Raw genomic sequence first — 18,136 nt, 5'->3', positions numbered from 1 at the left:
CCTAGAGTTTAGCATTCTGGGATTAGTGGAAAAAGATGAATCATGAATGATAACCGGGTAGACATGATCCTTCAACGCAATACTTTCTTCTCATGTTATAGCCGTACGGGGGATTGAGTTAGGCAAATGAATATGCAAGCAATAAATCGATACTTATCCGATCCCAACCATAGCTGAAGCATATGCAATTTGGTTGACATCCTGACCATTATGAACCAAGAACAGATATAGAGGAGTTACCACCCACAAAATCACCCAAGATGTTTTCCTGAACCCACACAAATTTCTCAAAATTCATTTTGTATACTTTGAATCCTACTGTCTTTACATTTATAATGCCTCTCCCCTGCCCACTCTCTCGAATCAATATACCTATGAAGTATGAACCATTGATAAATCTTTCTCATTTGAAGTCACAAGATATTTCATGTTGCTGACGAGTGACGACACCTTGATCCACGCCATGTGCTACCAACTTTATATCAGAGATTCATCGAGCAGTAGTACTAAAAGATAGAAGATTGCTCCAATTATCTTCTTTCTTTTATTTTTTTATTAAGCATTCGGATTAGATATAGAACAACATTAACTTTCCTCTATAATGCATGAGTCATATCTCAGATGATTTGCCACATTTACTAAAGAGACTGATAGTTAAGTACGTACGCTAAGAAATATTAAAGTTAAATACCCCAAAAAAAAAAATCATATCATTTAATCAAATTAACAATATAGGCTCCGTTTCAACTTAAGACTGCAAAATGGTATTGTAGATCTCCATGAGTTCTGCATCTGAAAACACTAAATTCCAAATACACTGATGAGTCAAAATTGAAAGTTTACGAACAAATCTTACCCTCCATCTAAGTGCTCTTTAAATATTCGGTCAAATGCACAGCAAAGTTCCAGGATAGTGTATAACTGAGCCTACAATACTGAGGCAAATTTCTCAAAATTCATTTTGTGAAAATACTCAGTTATTAAAAAGCTAAGCTGTGAAAATATCAAAATAATCAGCTAACCGTTTGGTAAACTATATTTTATTTAAGGTTAGTATGATTATTAGAAAGCATTGGAGTGTTTGGTAACTTGTGACTTGAAACTCATATAACACTGTATAATGACGAAAATGAACAACAACAATAAAAGAATCTCCAAAGCTCTCTCCTTATGAACACCAAAGAAATTGAAATCGAGTGATATAGAAAACTTCCCCCTACGCCTGGAAATAGCTTTCATCTGATGTAGGTCATATGCTAATAGAATACCTGGTTTGAATCGAATTGCCCAGAATGTTCATACTCAATAGTAACTATGATCATAATCCTCCAAGTTGCATTATTCTTTTTGGCATCTTTCTTGTTTATAGAATAATTACTTCCGCCATTATATATATAAGCAAAGAATGAGTTCTTTTTTTTTTTTCGTCTGAAAGGATGAGTACAATCTCTACAAAAAAAAAAAAAAAAAAAAAAAAAAAAGAAGATAGATCTTATAATTGGTGAGGGCTTTTTTGGCATTTAGAAACTTTCATTTTAAGTGTCACAGCTCCGCATGCTGTTGGAAATCTCGGTAAAAAGCAGGCATTTACCTGCTTCTTCAAATCGCGGTAAAGTGGTAAACGGACCTGAATTTTTTTATACCGCACCTTTTTATTGTTTTACCAAACTTGATGTTAAATAAACGTGCTTTATATAACAGAAAACGCGCGACCAAATGGAGCCTAAATTCTAAATACATTGACGAGCCAAAATTGAAAGTTTAATGTCTTACCGTCCATCTAAATACTCTTTAAATATTCGGCATTTGGCATTAAAAAGTAATAGTAAATGAGCTTTTAAGATTATTTGCTGATGTGTCAATATGATAGCCCTTAGATATTACATCGATGGTCTAGAATTGAAGTCAAGGATAAACAAGGAGAGGATCTTGATCAATCCAATTAATTATTGACATTTTGTTCTTATAATTTCGCAGAATTAGTACATGTCACTGTATTTGCTTTTTATTGAATAGATATATTTTTCTTGACAAATGAAATAGAGACTTTTTGATAAACAAGCCGCTTTACTTTTTACGTTGAAACAAGTGGGTCACTTCTACCATGAAGTGTACGTTGTACAAAATTATTGAGAGAAGTTAATTTCTGGGGAACAAACATTCATGAATGTATGTACGTACGTTGATCATAACCATTTGCTCTTCTTTCATTTGTAAATTTTTATTTTTGCATTTTCTTTTCTTACCTACTAAAGGAATCGTATATTGATTTTCTGAAAGAACTGTACATAGTTTTCCTACCAAGAAAATTTAATTTGGTATCAGAAATTCATTGCAAAGCCAAGTCTGTCCAACAACACACTGACGCGCAGCTGACCCTTCATTCATTACTTACACCCGATCATAGAGCCACGTACAACAACCATTATATGTAAATATCGGTTCTTTTTAAAACTAGGTTTTCTACTAATTAATTAGGGTTCGTATTAGATCAATAGAAATAGCTATATGTACTAGCTGTCGAGAAATTTGATTCAATGGTATTATAAATTATTAAATTTAGTACTCTTCCTGTACATAACGTAAAACATATAAGAATTAGCAGATAGGTGGATTTGATGGTGAAGAAATCTCTGTGTAAAACTGGGACAAACCTAGTTTAATTTAAAAGGCAAGTGGTCGACCCGCTAGATATATATCGTTTATTGATGAGTTAGGTGAGGAATCATGCAAACAACACTTTGCCTTTCACATCCTTATAACCTGAATGATCATATGGAACTAGACCTTACATGTGTTCCCATCATATCATGGATTTCTAGGTGCATGTGTAACAGAAATTCTATAAAAAGGAATTATATATTGATATCGGTTACTGATCGATCAATTAGGTGAGGAGTCATGCAAATAACACTTTGCCTTTCACGTACATCCTTATAACCTGAATGTCATTGATCTGGAACTAAACCTTAATTACATGTATTCCCGTCCTATATATCATGGATTTCCAGGTGCATGCATGCGTAACAGAAATTCTATAAAAATGAATTATATTCTAACAAAACTCATTAGCCTGTAGAATTGGGAACTCGTATTAGAAACAAATAACAATACAGCAGAAACTATGAAACAGAAAGAGCTCTATAAATCCCACATGCACGCAAGGAGGGAGGAGCAGAACTAAGGCCTCATTTGGTTCGCATAATTGAGGACTCAGGAAAGCAAAGTTATTTTCCTTTGTTTGGTAACCACAAACTCCGGAAATACTTTCCTGACAGAGGGGAAAGTATGGGGGAAAATCATTCCACTCAGATCCCATGGGATTGATTTTCCCTTCCCATTTCCCAGCATTTATTACAAAAGTTTTGGACAACAATACCCTCTCTTGCATAAAAAATTGGTGTACTTTTGAATTTTTATGATGTTGTTTTTATTTTAAAATACAAGGGTATTATTGAAACATTGATATATTTTTACTTTCATTTCCTGCACCAACCAAACATCGGAAGGAAAATCAAATGGTATTTCCTGAATATTTTCCTTGCTTGACCAAACAGAGAAAATGAAACCTGACATAAACCTGACATAACTCAGGGAAAGGGAAACTATTCCCATGGGAAAGACAACGGAATTGATTTCTCTTCCGTGAATCAAACGAGACCTAAGAAACAAGCTAAGTAGGAGTAGGGCCATAGCACGTAGAGTTGAACTCCAGTACAATGAAATAACTCAATTCTTCATAAACCTATAAATAATAACTAGCTTATAACAAATTCACAAACCTATAAATAGTAACTGTTTGAACCCCATTACAATTCTTCTCTGTTTTGATTATAAAAATAAATAAATAAATAAAAACTATTTTTCTTTGTGGCCAGTATTAAAGTATAATATATATCTTTAGGTGTACACACACACTCTTTTTCTTTTTCAAACTCTCGGTTAAGGTATGGTCTTTAATGCAGTGGCTTACTAAATAATTTAGAATTTGATCGATCCTTCTTGTTTTTTTAGCTTAAAGTTGTTTTTCTTTTCTTTGGCAAGACGTACGTTTAACCTTTTTTTTTTTTTTTTTAAGTTGGTTTAGAAAATAAATGATTCTAACAATTAATAACACTGTTTTTGAATCAAACCCAAACTCATAGGGTGGGTGCCAATATATTTATCTAAAGCCAGAATAGGCCGTTACATACCCTTCTGCTGCCATCTACAGACAGACAAGAAGATAGTGCTAGTACCCATAATGGTACATAGAAATAGACCCACTCATTAGACATGTCATGTACGTAGACATAACGGAAATCCACCTTTGGTACTACTCTAGAGGTGCTAGAGATACTTAGAGTGCACAAAAAGTGCATTAGCTTCCTAAAAGGAAATTATTGTAAAAGACTACACTAAAACATAATTTATGGACTAGGGCAAAAACCCCAGCCCAAAACTCGAAGCCCAAGAGGGCATCCACCAAAGAAAAACCACGCAAGGTCTATCAAGCCTGGTTTGGGTCAGTCCACCATCGTCATTCCCTCCCCCCGCCGTACGTACCAATCCGGCCATGCTCCGTCGACCCATGACCTACAACGCCACAATCCACATCGCCACGGCCACTCACCATCCATGACCCAAATCGCCACGAGCAACGCCGCCACAAGCCGGTGCCACCACGGAATACCCATCCCCGATCCAGATCCTCACATCCCACACCGCCGTCGATTCGACTCATGGCACCGTCGGCCAAGAACCATCAGCAGGGATCGATCGCAGGACCTGTACCGCACAACCACCACCTCGCACCAACCCAGCCGGAAAACCAACCCGATAAAGCCCTGTGCGAAACCTCCCTTGACAGATCCCCAAGAGTTGTAGACGTCGATTTACCCGTCCGGTAGCAGCCCCATGACGGCGGTGAGGCTGGAGGCCAACCCAGATGTCCGAGCACCGCGGGACGAGAAACTATATTGCAAAAAAAAACGGAAGTTCGGCCTTAGGGTTTCTCAAGGAGAGAGCTTCTTGAAATATTCAATTTAATTGATTCCTCCACTCTAACAATAACACTGTACTACAAAGGAAGAAGAAGAAAAATAATAATACTGATAGGGGTAAAGCTATGGTATGTTAACATTTCTCATACATCAACTATTTTTACCACTTTAAGGACTCATGTTACCACTTTGAGGACTAATATTACTATTTTGAGGACTCATGTGGTAACTAAGAAAATTTACCACTTTAAGGACTCATGTTAACACTTTGAGGACTAATATTACTATTTTGAGGACTTATTTTACCACTTTTAAGGCAATTGTATGCATGTCATATGTTAACACATTATAGAATTTTCCATACTGATAGTATCCAACTTATTTTTTGAAAAATAATAATATTTTGTCCTATAATCGTCCTCATTTCTTGATGTTCCCTAACGAATTCAATTGAAAATTTATTTGATAGAATACTTCCCTACAATAATTTAGTTTTGGAATAGATTTTTCACCATCTAACGAAATATATTTATGTATGTAACTATGTGTGTGTGTGTTTATAAATAGGATTCTTCTAGTGAGGGATCCATTTTTTTGGCCATTTTAAGGGATCACTCATTAGACCCAGTTTTTTATCACATATTCACATCTTAACTGTTAAGTTTTTAGATATATATTAGTAGATCATCTCTGCAAATTTTCAGCCAACTTGATAATCATTAAGGCATTCATAACTTCGATTTACAATTATGAACACGAACGGTTCAGGTTGGACAGATTCGGTTCGTCCATTGATTTAATCTAGTTCGATACTTTAATAATCATCAATTTAGTTTAAAATTTGCAGAAATGATCTATACATTAGGACCTAAAAACTGAACGGTCGAGATGCCGAAATATGATCAAAAAGTGAGTCCCACAAGGGAACCCTTATATATATATATATGCCCGTTCTGGGGCGGACGTCCGCAGCGATCGAGGTCGAAGGTTCTGGGCAGCGACCTCACCTGCAACTTCAAGGTTCTGCTCAGCAACTGCAAACTGGTAGCCGGCGACTCCACTCGACTGCAGAATGGTTCGGGATGCCCCTGGCCTCTGTCCGGCAAAAGGCGCAGCACCGTGGGCGCTTGAACGAGGAGAAATCTCGAACGTCCACACTTTAGCGACAGTGCAGACGTCATCTTCAGAACGCCTCCGTATATATATAGAGGCCCGATCACAGGCGGACGTCCGCATTGTCACTAAAGTACGGACGTCGATGCTGCAGCAGCTTCCAGGAGGCACGGGGCTTGCCGGACGGAAGCCGGAGGCATCCCAGACCGCTTCTGGGTAGCGATCGAGGTCCGAGGAGATCGACGTTGAAGGAAAGTCGCCGGCGACCTCATCTGCAACTGCAACGTTCTGGGCAGCGCTGCAACCTCGTCGCCGGCGGCTCCACCCGACTGTAGATTGGTCCGTTTGACTCCTAGCCTCCGTCCGGCAAGCCTCGCCTCGCCGTCGACGCTTGATCGAGGCTGGAGCAGAGACATCCGAACTTTTTCTGGGTTGCGGACGTCCGCTCTCGAACGGCTATATATATATATATATATAAGGCTCTTCCAATGAGGGATCCCTTTTTTTGGCTAATTTGAGGGATCGCTTATTAGACTCACTTTTCGATCACATATCTACATCTCAACCGTTCAGTTTTTAGGTCTATATGAGTATATCACCTCTGAAAATTTTCAGCCAAATTGATAATCATTAAGGCATTCATAACTGTGATTTACAATTACAAACATGAATGGTTCAAGTTGGACATATTCGGTTTGTCCATTGATTTAATCAAGTTCGATACCTTAAAGATCATCAATTTAGCTGAAAATTTGTATAAGTGATCTATACATTAGGACCTAAAAACTGAACGGTTGAGATGACGAAATACGATCGAAAAACGGATCCCACAAGGGATCTCTTAAAAAGGATCCCTATACACACACACACTTCACGATGTAAGCAGTTTTTTTGTACTATTCTAGAATAGACTTTATTGACAATATATCATCATTTGGGCAATGATATAGGGCCTCAATGAGACCTAAGATTTGTGGCCTCAATCCTAGATGTCATGTCATGTCAGCTACACACATTACTTGTTTGTCAAATCATGTCATGTAATTCTTGAGTAAAACGACCATCTTACCATTCCAAAATCTAATGGCTCTAAATTATTTTGACTTTTTTCTAAAAAAAAAAAAAATTGGTTTTATTTTTCTTTCTTTTTTTCATTATTTTGGGTTTTTTTTTTCATTTTATATATATAATTCATAACAAAAAAAGGTATGTGTGTGTCTATATATATATATATATATATATATATAGAGAGAGAGAGAGAGAGAGAGAGAGAGAGAGAGAGAGAGAGAGAGAGAGAGAGAGAGAGAGAGAGAGAGAGAGAGAGAGAGAGAGAGAGAGAGAGAGAGAGAGAGAGAGAGAGAGGATCAGAGGCGGACGTCCGCAATGCCCCAAAAATGCAAACGTCGATGCTTATGCTCTGTTCAGGCGGTGACGACCCGGAGGGACTTGCCAAACGGAGGCCAGGGATCGATCTTGACCTTCTTCTTACTGGTGGACTTGCCGACTACCAATTTGCAGTCGCTGCCCAGAACCTTCGACCTAGATCGCTAGCCAGAAGCGATCTGGGATGGGGATGCCTCTGGCCTCCGTCTGGCAAGATTCGCGCCGCCGTCGGCTCCTGATTGTTGTAAATTGTAAAAGTATTGACGTCCGCACTTTTGGGGCAGTGCGGACGTCCGCCCTAGAACATGCCTATATATATATATATATATGCATGTTCTCAAGAAATTTTGAAATAATGGAATCTAGAACTCTATCAATTCAGTTTATTAATGATATTTTCTTACTTCTTCAATTACCAGATTTTGTGGGTTAGAATTAGGATATCAATATATTTTCTTTCCATTTGTGTGGATCCAGTTCAATTTTTGACTTTCTAATTAACTTGTCAGTGTAAGGTAACTAACCTTCCATTAATTTTAATAAATTCATTTAATAAAGAGTTTAATATTACTTCAATTTACTAGATTTCATGGGTTAGAATTACGATATTAATATATTTTCTTTCCATTTTTGTGCAACTAATTTTAATTTTTGACTTTTTTTTTTGGGGCTGTGACCACTTACTCCACCAAGAGTTATTTAACCCCATTTACCCAAACTAACAGTGTTTGACAGTATTACCCTCATTTTAATTAATAAATTACATTAATCTCTCTCTCTCGCTCACTCCCTCCCTCCCTCACGCTCACGGCCCAGAACCTCGATGCCTGGTGATGATCCGCGTTGCCGTCGTCTCCGGTCACGAAAACCAAACCTCCTTCACTTCTCTGATGGTGGCGATGTCGAGGCCTTCGGAATCCGACTGAAACTCTGTCTCTATCAGATCCGATTGGCGGAGCAGTACAGCCTGGTGATGATCCTCGTCGCCTCGATGCCCGGTGATGATCCTCGTCGCCGTCGTCTCCGGTCACGAAAACCAAACCTCCTTCACTTCTCTAATGGTGGTGATGTCGAGGCCTTCGGAATCCGACTGAAACTCTGTCTCTGTCAGATCCGATTGGCGAAGCAGTACAGCAATTGGAGCAACCATCTCGGTGCCGCGACGCTGTCGGAGCCAGCCGGTCATTCGGACCGCTACCTCCTTTGGCGCGGTCAAGTATGGAGGTCGCGCATTCTGCTTCTCTCAGATTGGTGAATGGCTGCGTGGCACTACTGTTATGGTTTCTTCTCTAGCGGCTGGCGTTCGAGGTGGTCATGCCTTCTGGTGTTGCGCGTCTCAAGGTGATGGCATGGATTGTTTTGACTGGCTACTCTGGGATTGGTGTTGATGTGTTGGTGGCTCCGAGCCCCGTGGGTAGGCCACCAGATCGAGGTTTCTCTTAACATAAGAGATTTATCTACTTGATCAGGCACTTGGAAATGGTTATTTGGAAGATAATAATAACCCATTATTGGCCCCCAGTAGACACATTATTGGCCCCCAGTAGACTTTGAAATGAGGGACAGGGATCACTATAGTGTGGTGTATTGATAAGTTACATGTTGTTTTCTGTGTATTAAAGACAAATTATCTGTGAATCATACAAAATGGTGCATTTTTGGTGGTCTATTGGGAGGCAGTAGAGACATTGGACTTTGTATTGGGGGGCAATAATATGATTATTGGGAGCCAATAATATTATTATAAATTGATCAATTGTTCCTGTAGTGTATTCATTTTGGTTTTGGGAGTTCATACAATTCACTGGACGGCAATAATATGATTTTTGGGAGGCAATAATATGATTACTGGGAGGCAGTAATATGATTACTGGGGAGCAATAATAGCCGGATTCCGGATTCCAGTCATCGGTCGCCGGATTTCGGTTACCGGTTCCCGGAATCCGGTCACCGTTCGCCGGAGACCGGTCACCGGTCGCCGGAGACCGCGCCGGCCACTGGTCACCGGAGCACAGCAAGGTGGAAGGTGACTTCTCTCTCTAAGTGAGAAAGAAGGAGAGGGCAAAAAAGTCTCAAAAAAAAAGAAAAAAGAAATAATTGGGTAAAGGGGAAATAATCCCTTAGAGTGTTTTGCGTAAATGGGGTTAAAAAACAGTTGGTGGAGCAAGTGGGCAATTTTTAGCCTAAAATCGGGTAAATGATCATTTTCCTTTTTTTTTTTATTAAAATTTTTGACTTTTGTAGGTTAGAATTACGATAATATATATATACTTACACCATATTAATTGATTAATTCTACATTGAATATATATATATATATATATATAGGGCTGGCAAAATGGGCCGAAGCAACCGAACCGGCCGATTTTCGAACCGGCCCGGACCGATTTGGGCCGAAAAGTCGGCCTGCCGACTTTCGGCTCGGCTGAGCCGTACCGTATGGCTCCCTTCGGCTCGGCTTCGGTATGAGATATTGCATACCGTCGGTATACCGTACCGACCGTATACAATACCTCATACCGAATTATACAAAATACACAAAACCACGCAAGAGGTGAGGTTCGAACCCTCAACCCCTTCCACAACGGCTCACTTCCCCACCGCTGGAGCACAACCTGCTCTCAATATAATACCAACAAACTTTATATTTATACTCGTTTTAGGTGATACCGAACAATTATACAAAACATATAAAATTGTGGAAGAGATGATTCGAACCCTCAACCTCTTTCACAAGAACTCAACCCCTCACCGCTAGAGCACGAGCTGCTCATGGTCAAATGTCCTCAAAGTTTATATTTATACACTTCTTAGGTGAGATTAAAGTTTGAAATCTCATTAAACACAAAGTGACAAAACAGAATCTCTCTCTCTCACCTGGTCTTCGACCTTTCTTCTTCTTCTTCTTCTGCAGTTTCTGCAGTTCTGCTTCATCTATTCTCTTCTCATCTTTTTTTTCGTTTTTCTTCCTCCCCAATCCCCATCAAATCAACACAGATTCCATCATCAGATCATCCTCATCTCCAACATCATTGAATCTCCAGCTGCAAACTCAAAACCGAACTATGCCAACCGAAATCTCGGCTTGCCGACAGTCGGTATACCGACTATGTCGGATCGGCGGCGGTTTGAAAATCTCGATACCGACGAAGGTCGGTTCGGCATCGGTTTGGGGAAAAATGGATCGGTTTACTACCGAATCCAGCCCTATATATATATATATATATATATATATATATATATATATATATATATATATATATATATATAATAATAATAATAATAATAATAATAATAATAATAATAATAATAAAAAGCCAAACAATATAATTTTTTTTAGAGGAAAGCCAAAATAATTTAGAGCAATTAGATTTTGGAATGATAAGATAGTCTTTTTATTCAAGAATTACATGGCATGTTTTGGCAAAGGGTGTGGCTATTGCCACCCTACTAACTATTTTGTTCATCCTACAGGTTTTTGATTTATTGAAAGACTAAAATATTTCAATATAAAATTATAATAAAGGAAAATATCTTATTAAAAAATTAAAAAAAAACAAATTTAGATTACACCCTACGAAACATGTACTTAAACTTCATTCTTAATCTTTTTATTCATTGTTAAAACCTAACGCTTTCTTTCTTAGCATTCATCTTCTTCAATCGTTTTCAATATGTTATGCTAACAACTTTTATGCCTCAAAATATATCATATTAACGCTACTTGGAGCCTAAAAATGAGGTAATCACGTTTTTCTTTTCATGTTTCTTCGTTTATGATCGTAGAATTGAAAATTACACATGGGCATTGTCCCTTCACTATCACTCTCACTCTGAAATTAATCACTTGCTATCGAATTGACCATTTTTTCATTTATTACTGCTTTGGAATCCACACATTTTCGGTATGTATATTGGACCCCGTTATGGGTTTAAGTAGGGTTTGGTTATACCTTACGACCCATTATGTAGGTTCTTGTTCTCTTTCTAACTACTTCCATTAAAGCTTGAAGTTTTGCCTCCTTTTGCAGTCAAATTTTGTTGTGCTTTGCTTAGTTATTTATGGTTACTTTGGGTTTTGTTGATAAAGTTGTACGTTTGCTTGAAAGTTGGTACCAAATTCTTGATTCAAAGGGTGCCCACTTGCTAATATTGAAGGAAAGTGGGTTTCTTTAATTTTGAGTCCTGATGGAAATTGGCTCTGCTAGGAAATGTGCTTGCAAGCCATGAAAGGTGTTTGATATATTGCCTCTATGAATGAGTATACAACTGGAGGTTGTTGCTAATATTGAAGGAAAATGAGTTTCTTTAATTATGAGTTGTGATGGAAATTATCTCTGCTAGGAAATGTGCGTGAAGGGTGTTTGATATAATGCCTATATGAATGAGTATACACTAGAGGTTGTTGCTAATATTGAAGAAAAAATGTGCTTTGCTTAGTTATCTATGGTACTTTGGGTTTTGTTGATAAAGATATTTACTTGAAAGTTGGAACCAAATTCCTGATTCAGAGTGTTGCACACTTGCTAATATTGAAGGAAAGTGGATTTCTTTAATTCTGAGTCGTGATGGAAATTAGCTCTTTTAGGAAATGTGCATGAAGGGTGTTTGATATAATGCCTCTATGAATGAGTATACAACTGGAGGTTGTTGCTAATATTAAAGGAAAGTGGGTTTCTTTAATTCTGAGTCGTGATAGAAATTAGTTATGCTAGAAAATGTGCATGAAGGGTGTTTGATATAATACCTCTATGAATTAGTATAAAACGTACAACAGTTTATTTTTATCTTTTTAAGAAATACAATTGGAAGTTGTTGTTTGCTCTCAGTTTGAGTTTTTTAGATGCCCAGTTGAATATTTCAATGAAATAGTGTTGGAAAGTTTAAAGTTTAACTTTCTATACCTTTTCTGATACTTGAGTGAATGTATTAGGTGAAAATTAGCTCTGCTAGGTAAAGAGAACAAGAACTTGCATAGTTTTTGGGTGCCGTAGTAAGTTATATTGAAAAATGGTATTTTAGATACTGCAAATGGATGAACAAAGTAAACTTATAATTAAAAATATATATGTAGGGTGAAAAGAGAATGTAGGGTTAACAAAAAGTAGTTAATAGTGTGGCAATAGCCACACCCTTTGGCAAATAGGTGATGTTTGTAAGTGACATGGCATGACACCGAGGTTGAGGCCAAAAATCCTAGGCTTCATTGAGGCCACAAATCATTTTCTATCATCATTATTACCAAAATATATAATGCACACGTATCTTCATCTATACTATTACTAAGAGATGAGAGTTTGCTCTCCATTTTTTTTACCAATTTACCCCTCAAATATTAAAATACTTTAAAATAAAAAATAATCAATAGAGATACTAAAGTCAATTTGAAAACCAAAATAATTATAAAAAATAACATACGTTTCTCCTGCTCCCACTGCTTTAAAGTTTTAACTACCTCTCCACACTTTTTAAATTTTTTTATATTTTAAAACTTCCCTCACACAGTGTTGTTGTTATTATTTTTTTTTTTTTTTCCTTTTCTCTGATCACACGTAGTGTGTGGGCTCATGCTATGTTCTATATAAACACCTCTAAAGTCCCAAGGTAGAGATCACCACTCAGAAACAAACAAATGGCTTCCACACCTGGAATTCTTACTGACTGGCCATGGACACCTCTTGGGAGCTTTAAGGTGTGCCTTTCTCTATTCTATGTGAATGCTTGGTAGCTAATGCATGTCTATATATATCACGGTTATATATCACCAGCATGGTATTTCCTTTGTGGACTACTTTGGTGAGACTGATGTATATGAGGTTTTGTTGTTGCAGTACGTGGTGTTAGCTCCTTGGGTGATTCACAGCACATACTCATATATGTTTGGAGAAGAAGGCACAGATCTATTTTACATCCTCGTATTTCCATTTCTGTTGTGGAGGATGCTCCACAACCAGATATGGATCTCACTTTCTCGCTATCAAACTGCCAGAGGCAAAGGAACAATCGTGGACAAGGGCCTCGAATTTGAACAAGTCGACAGAGAAAGAGATTGGTTAGTGGTGTTTGCACCGCGAACTTAAACTAATTAAGACTCGTTCTCAGTTTAGTTGAAGTGAATGGTTGTTTAAAATTTGAATTGATTTGTTTTGGACAGGGATGATCAAATCATATTCAATGGAATGCTGTTTTACATAGGCAGGTGCGTCCTGCCTAGGGATCAAACTGACCTACCAATTTGGAGGGGAGATGGGTTGGTCATGACGATGCTGCTTCATGCTGGTCCGGTCGAGTATCTCTACTACTGGTTACACAGAGCACTTCACCACCATTTCCTCTACTCTCGCTACCATTCTCATCACCATTCCTCCATTGTCACTGAGCCAATTACTTGTAAGACATATCTATATATTCCAAGATTTGCATTATGCCAATAAGCCTAAACTACACATATTAATTGACTTGATGTATTTGTCAGGAAAGATTATTTTTCGTCCTCTCATGTTCAGTTACATTTCAAATTTATCTACACTATTAGTAAGCGATGTAAACATTTATATCCAAAAAAGAAAAAATGTGTACCTTCTATTTTAGGAATATTGCCCCACATATAAGGAGTAATATCTACTGATCTACAGAACGTGCATTATATATAAATATCTTGAATAGATTTAATGAAATATCAATGAGAATGTCCCTTCTTAGTCTTTTCTTCTCAAAAAAAAAAAAAAGGCAATAGACCTTCTGTTTTCACTGTTTGGTAAGTGGAAACTTCAATTCAATGCTACTGTAAAGACCGTACAGATGCAATAATGCAGAATTCATATTAATCTAGCAAAAAAAATCAAGAAACAAAAATTTTACTTCTAATTTATTCTTGACAAGTAAAAGATCCAGAACAATACGTACGAATAGTAATTTCAATTACTGACATGGATCGATGAATGTATATTTCAGCTGTGACTCACCCATTTGCGGAGCACATAACATATTTCATGCTCTTCGCAATACCAATGGTGCCAACTCTGTTGATCGGAACAGCTTCCATCTCATCCTATTTTGTTTATATTACTTATATCGACTTCATGAACAACTTGGGGCACTGCAATTTCGAGTTCATTCCGAACTGGATCTTCTCTCTTTTTCCTCCTATTAAGTATCTAATATATACTCCCTCGTAAGTTTTCTTCAATAAGACAATTTTGTTCTTTGTATTATTAATTGATGTTATTCAATGTATTGCATACGCATAGACACACAAGTCCTACATGTAGGAACGCACATTATGAAAAATACATTCAAATGGTGATAAGTAACCACTAAGTTTGTTTTTTCCTTGTTGATAAGCTTGTATCAATTAATTTTTTTTTTTCTCAAAATAAGCGATCTGAAACTTTGTTGGTAAGAAATCTTTTTAGTGCAGAAATGTAAGCGTCTGTTTAGCTGTTTCTGTATGATTCAAACGTGTTTCATCTGCAGGTACCACTCCTTGCATCACACACAATTTCGAACCAATTACTCCCTCTTCATGCCAATCTATGACTATATATATGGTACCATGGACAAGTCTAGTGATACTCTACACGAATCTTCACTCAGGAAAGAGGAATCACCTGATGTGGTTCATCTAACCCATTTAACAACAACTGAATCCATCTACCGACTCCCACTGGCATTTGCTTCCTTGGCCTCTAATCCACACACTTCAACATGGTACTTATGGTTGTTTTGGCCTGTGACATTATGGTCCTTGATGCTAACTTGGATATTTGGCCGTTCATTTGTTATTGAGAGGCAGCGTTTTGATAAACACAGACTACAAACTTGGGTTATTCCAAAATACAGTTTGCAGGTAGGAAGCACTTAACTTCATTTTCTCTATATCTTGATGTATTCCCAATTCAGTTAATTTGATTTTGTTTGCTACCTTTAATTATGAGTTGCAGTACTTGCTCTCATGGCAAACTGAAGCTATAAACAGAGCGATTGAGGATGCCATACTTGAAGCTGAGCAAATGGGTGTCAAAGTTATAAGTTTAGGTCTCTTTAATCAGGTAACAACAGTGTTTAAGTGTGTAGGTTAAAGTTTAGATCTCTATTATTTCTTTCATCAATTCACCTATCTATTTCACATTTTATCCCTATTTAATTAAGCTCACTTATGTCCTTAAACTTCCTGACCTACTGTGTGTGTATATGTCCTTGAACTTCCCTATTTGAATGGAAGTAGATTTAACATCAGTGATGACACAATTAATGGTGCCTGTATATATGTGGGTGTGGGTGTCATTTGTTAGTAACCATGTACATAGGTGTATATATGTGGGTAAAGTTTTAATAATAAAGACATAGATCAGCGGGTCCAAATAACTAATAGTGTACGTTATTAAAATCTTGACGGTTAAGTACGTGGTCAAATTAGAGCCATGCATCCTAACCCCTTAAATTCTTTTAATTTGGTTTGTATGTATGTGTGTATGTGTGTGTCTATATATATATATATATATATATCTGTGTGTGTGTGTGTGTGTGTGTGTGTGTGTGTGTGTGATACATCGATATTGATTGATCTCTTTTTTCGTATATCTCATTGCAGGGTGAGAGGCTCAATAATAATGGTGGTATATATGTCCAGAGGAATCCACGGCTGAAAATCAAGGTGGTGGATGGGAGTAGCTTAGCTGTGGCTGTCATCCTTAACAGCATTCCGAAAGGAACAACCCAGGTTCTCCTTGCAGGCAACCTCACAAAGGTAGCTTATGCCCTTGCCTTTTCTTTGTGCCAGAGGGATATCCAGGTATATGTCAATTACATATTCATATATATGACTTCATATTTCTATTCCTATATGTTTTCTGACCTGCTGATATCGATATTGGATAAATTTGTTTCAGGTAGTTACATTACAGCAGGCCGAGTATTTGAAGCTCACCAAATCATTAAATGCTACAGAGGGTAAGGTGGTTTATGACAGAAGCTATGCTCAAAAGGTAAGGAAAATTTTGCTTTCTATACCAGCTTTCTTATTGTTTCTATCTATTCATATGCTGTGGATATTTAACAACCATAACAAATTAATTGAAGAAATATATTTCTGTTTAACAAATTTTTAGGTAGAAAATAGGGATTTCTATTTTTCTTGGGTTTACGGTTTAGAGCTACATAGAAAACTTGTTCTCTTCAAATTACTTTTTTTGATACTTAATTTGCAGTGGAATTTCAATGCAGATTTGGTTGGTGGGAGATGGGTTGAGTAAGAAAGAACAGTTGAGTGCACCAAAAGGAACAATTTTTGTTCCCTTCTCTCAATTTCCACCAAAACAGTTGCGCAGAGACTGCTTCTACCACTACACACCAGCAATGAAGATCCCCAAGTCTCTTGAGAATGTTTACTCTTGTGAGGTGGGTAATTAGTAACCAATAAAGAAATTTCTATAATGTTATTTCTTCATCCATTATTAGTTTGTTATTTACTTAGTAGGTAATTGGTTAACTAAAGCTTATATACTGTGACAATCAGAACTGGTTGCCAAGGAGGGTGATGAGTGCGTGGCGTATAGCAGGAATAGTGCATGCATTGGAAGGTTGGCATGAGCACGAGTGTGGTTACACCATGTCCAGCATTGACAAAGTTTGGCAAGCAACTCTTCGACATGGCTTTCAGCCTCTAAATCTCCAAAGAGGCCAAGATTGATCAGTCACCTCTTCAAGAAAGCATTACCCAATTATGATTTATGTTCTGACTACGCCTTGTTTTTATTTTGATATTGTTTGAGTTTATGTTCAGCTGTACTGTGCTTGGTAGTTCTTGAACCAAAAATTAATAAGTCACATCTTCAACCAAAGCATTTCCTCTATGTACTACCTCTTGTATTCATATAATGCCATTTGAAGGTTATGTTCGAGTTCGACTATGCTTCCCAGCTCTCAAATCATGTTGCTGTGTTTAAGGGAAAGAATATTACTATTCAGCAACTACATTCATGGTGATGGTGTGCAGCCGGTTAACGGGGATGGCGCTCTCTTCTCCTTGTAGGCTCTGACCTCTGATTTCTTGTTCTCTTTGGAATGGCTTGGCTAGTGGTTCTAGCTCCTCAATAGGGTAGTGTTGTAGTTTAGGTTTTCCATTGGATTCTAGTAGCATTTGTAAGAATAGAGTTTGAACATAAATACAATTTGCATTATGATTGATAACTTATCATAGATTGCAGAAATAATTAATCCGAGACAGAACACTTTTCCTAGTCCTTGTATAATTATGTTGTGATAAGAATCACACTTCATAATAGGAGATCTAAATATCTTGGAAACCAAGTAATAAACATCAGATATAATTGTAGTAGATCAGTTTCGATAGAATTCATATGCCTCTTATGGGGAGGACTCTATTTACATTGATCACTATATAAACAAGGTCTCTGTGACCTCTCTATTCACGAGCTTTCAGAAATCTAGCCCCATAGATAGTTGCAAGTAAACAGAGAGAGGATCACAGAAGTTCTTGTTTCTTAATCAATGGCCTCCTTTTCATCGTCTACTGGTACGAGTCCTTCTGCAAGTTATGAAGGCTCATGGGACATGTTTTATATATATGCTGCACTCTGTTTTGTAATGATATGTTTGTTGTGTTTATTCAATATGCAATTATGTGTGCTTTAGTG

The 18,136-nt window shown here is 37.4% G+C and overlaps 1 protein-coding gene across 1 annotated transcript; it reads left to right on the top strand.

The window, feature by feature from the left end:
• Positions 1-13,023: 13,023 nt before the first annotated feature.
• On the top strand, positions 13,024-17,323 carry LOC133718834 (very-long-chain aldehyde decarbonylase CER1-like). Its single transcript, XM_062145710.1, has 10 exons — positions 13,024-13,170; positions 13,310-13,530; positions 13,633-13,868; positions 14,433-14,652; positions 14,955-15,327; positions 15,422-15,529; positions 16,072-16,272; positions 16,370-16,465; positions 16,704-16,877; positions 16,996-17,323. Exons 1-10 carry the CDS (start codon positions 13,111-13,113, stop codon positions 17,167-17,169), a joined length of 1,863 nt encoding a protein of 620 aa, XP_062001694.1. The 5' UTR covers positions 13,024-13,110; the 3' UTR covers positions 17,170-17,323.
• The last annotated feature ends 813 nt before the right edge of the window (positions 17,324-18,136 follow it).

Source organism: Rosa rugosa, chromosome 6 (assembly GCF_958449725.1).
Source record: "Rosa rugosa chromosome 6, drRosRugo1.1, whole genome shotgun sequence".
In the NCBI taxonomy this organism is placed as follows: Eukaryota; Viridiplantae; Streptophyta; class Magnoliopsida; order Rosales; family Rosaceae; genus Rosa; species Rosa rugosa.
The sequence above is the reverse complement of the archived record's forward strand: the minus strand, read 5'-3'. Positions and strand labels throughout refer to the sequence as shown.

Bases quoted from the DNA above. Each gene is read 5' to 3' on its own strand.
- LOC133718834 (XM_062145710.1), top strand. From the start codon at position 13,111: ATGGCTTCCACACCTGGAATTCTTACTGACTGGCCATGGACACCTCTT. The intron at 14,653-14,954 runs GTAAGTTTTCTT...TTTCATCTGCAG, and splicing joins TATCTAATATATACTCCCTC to GTACCACTCCTTGCATCACA. The intron at 15,328-15,421 runs GTAGGAAGCACT...TATGAGTTGCAG, and splicing joins TTCCAAAATACAGTTTGCAG to TACTTGCTCTCATGGCAAAC.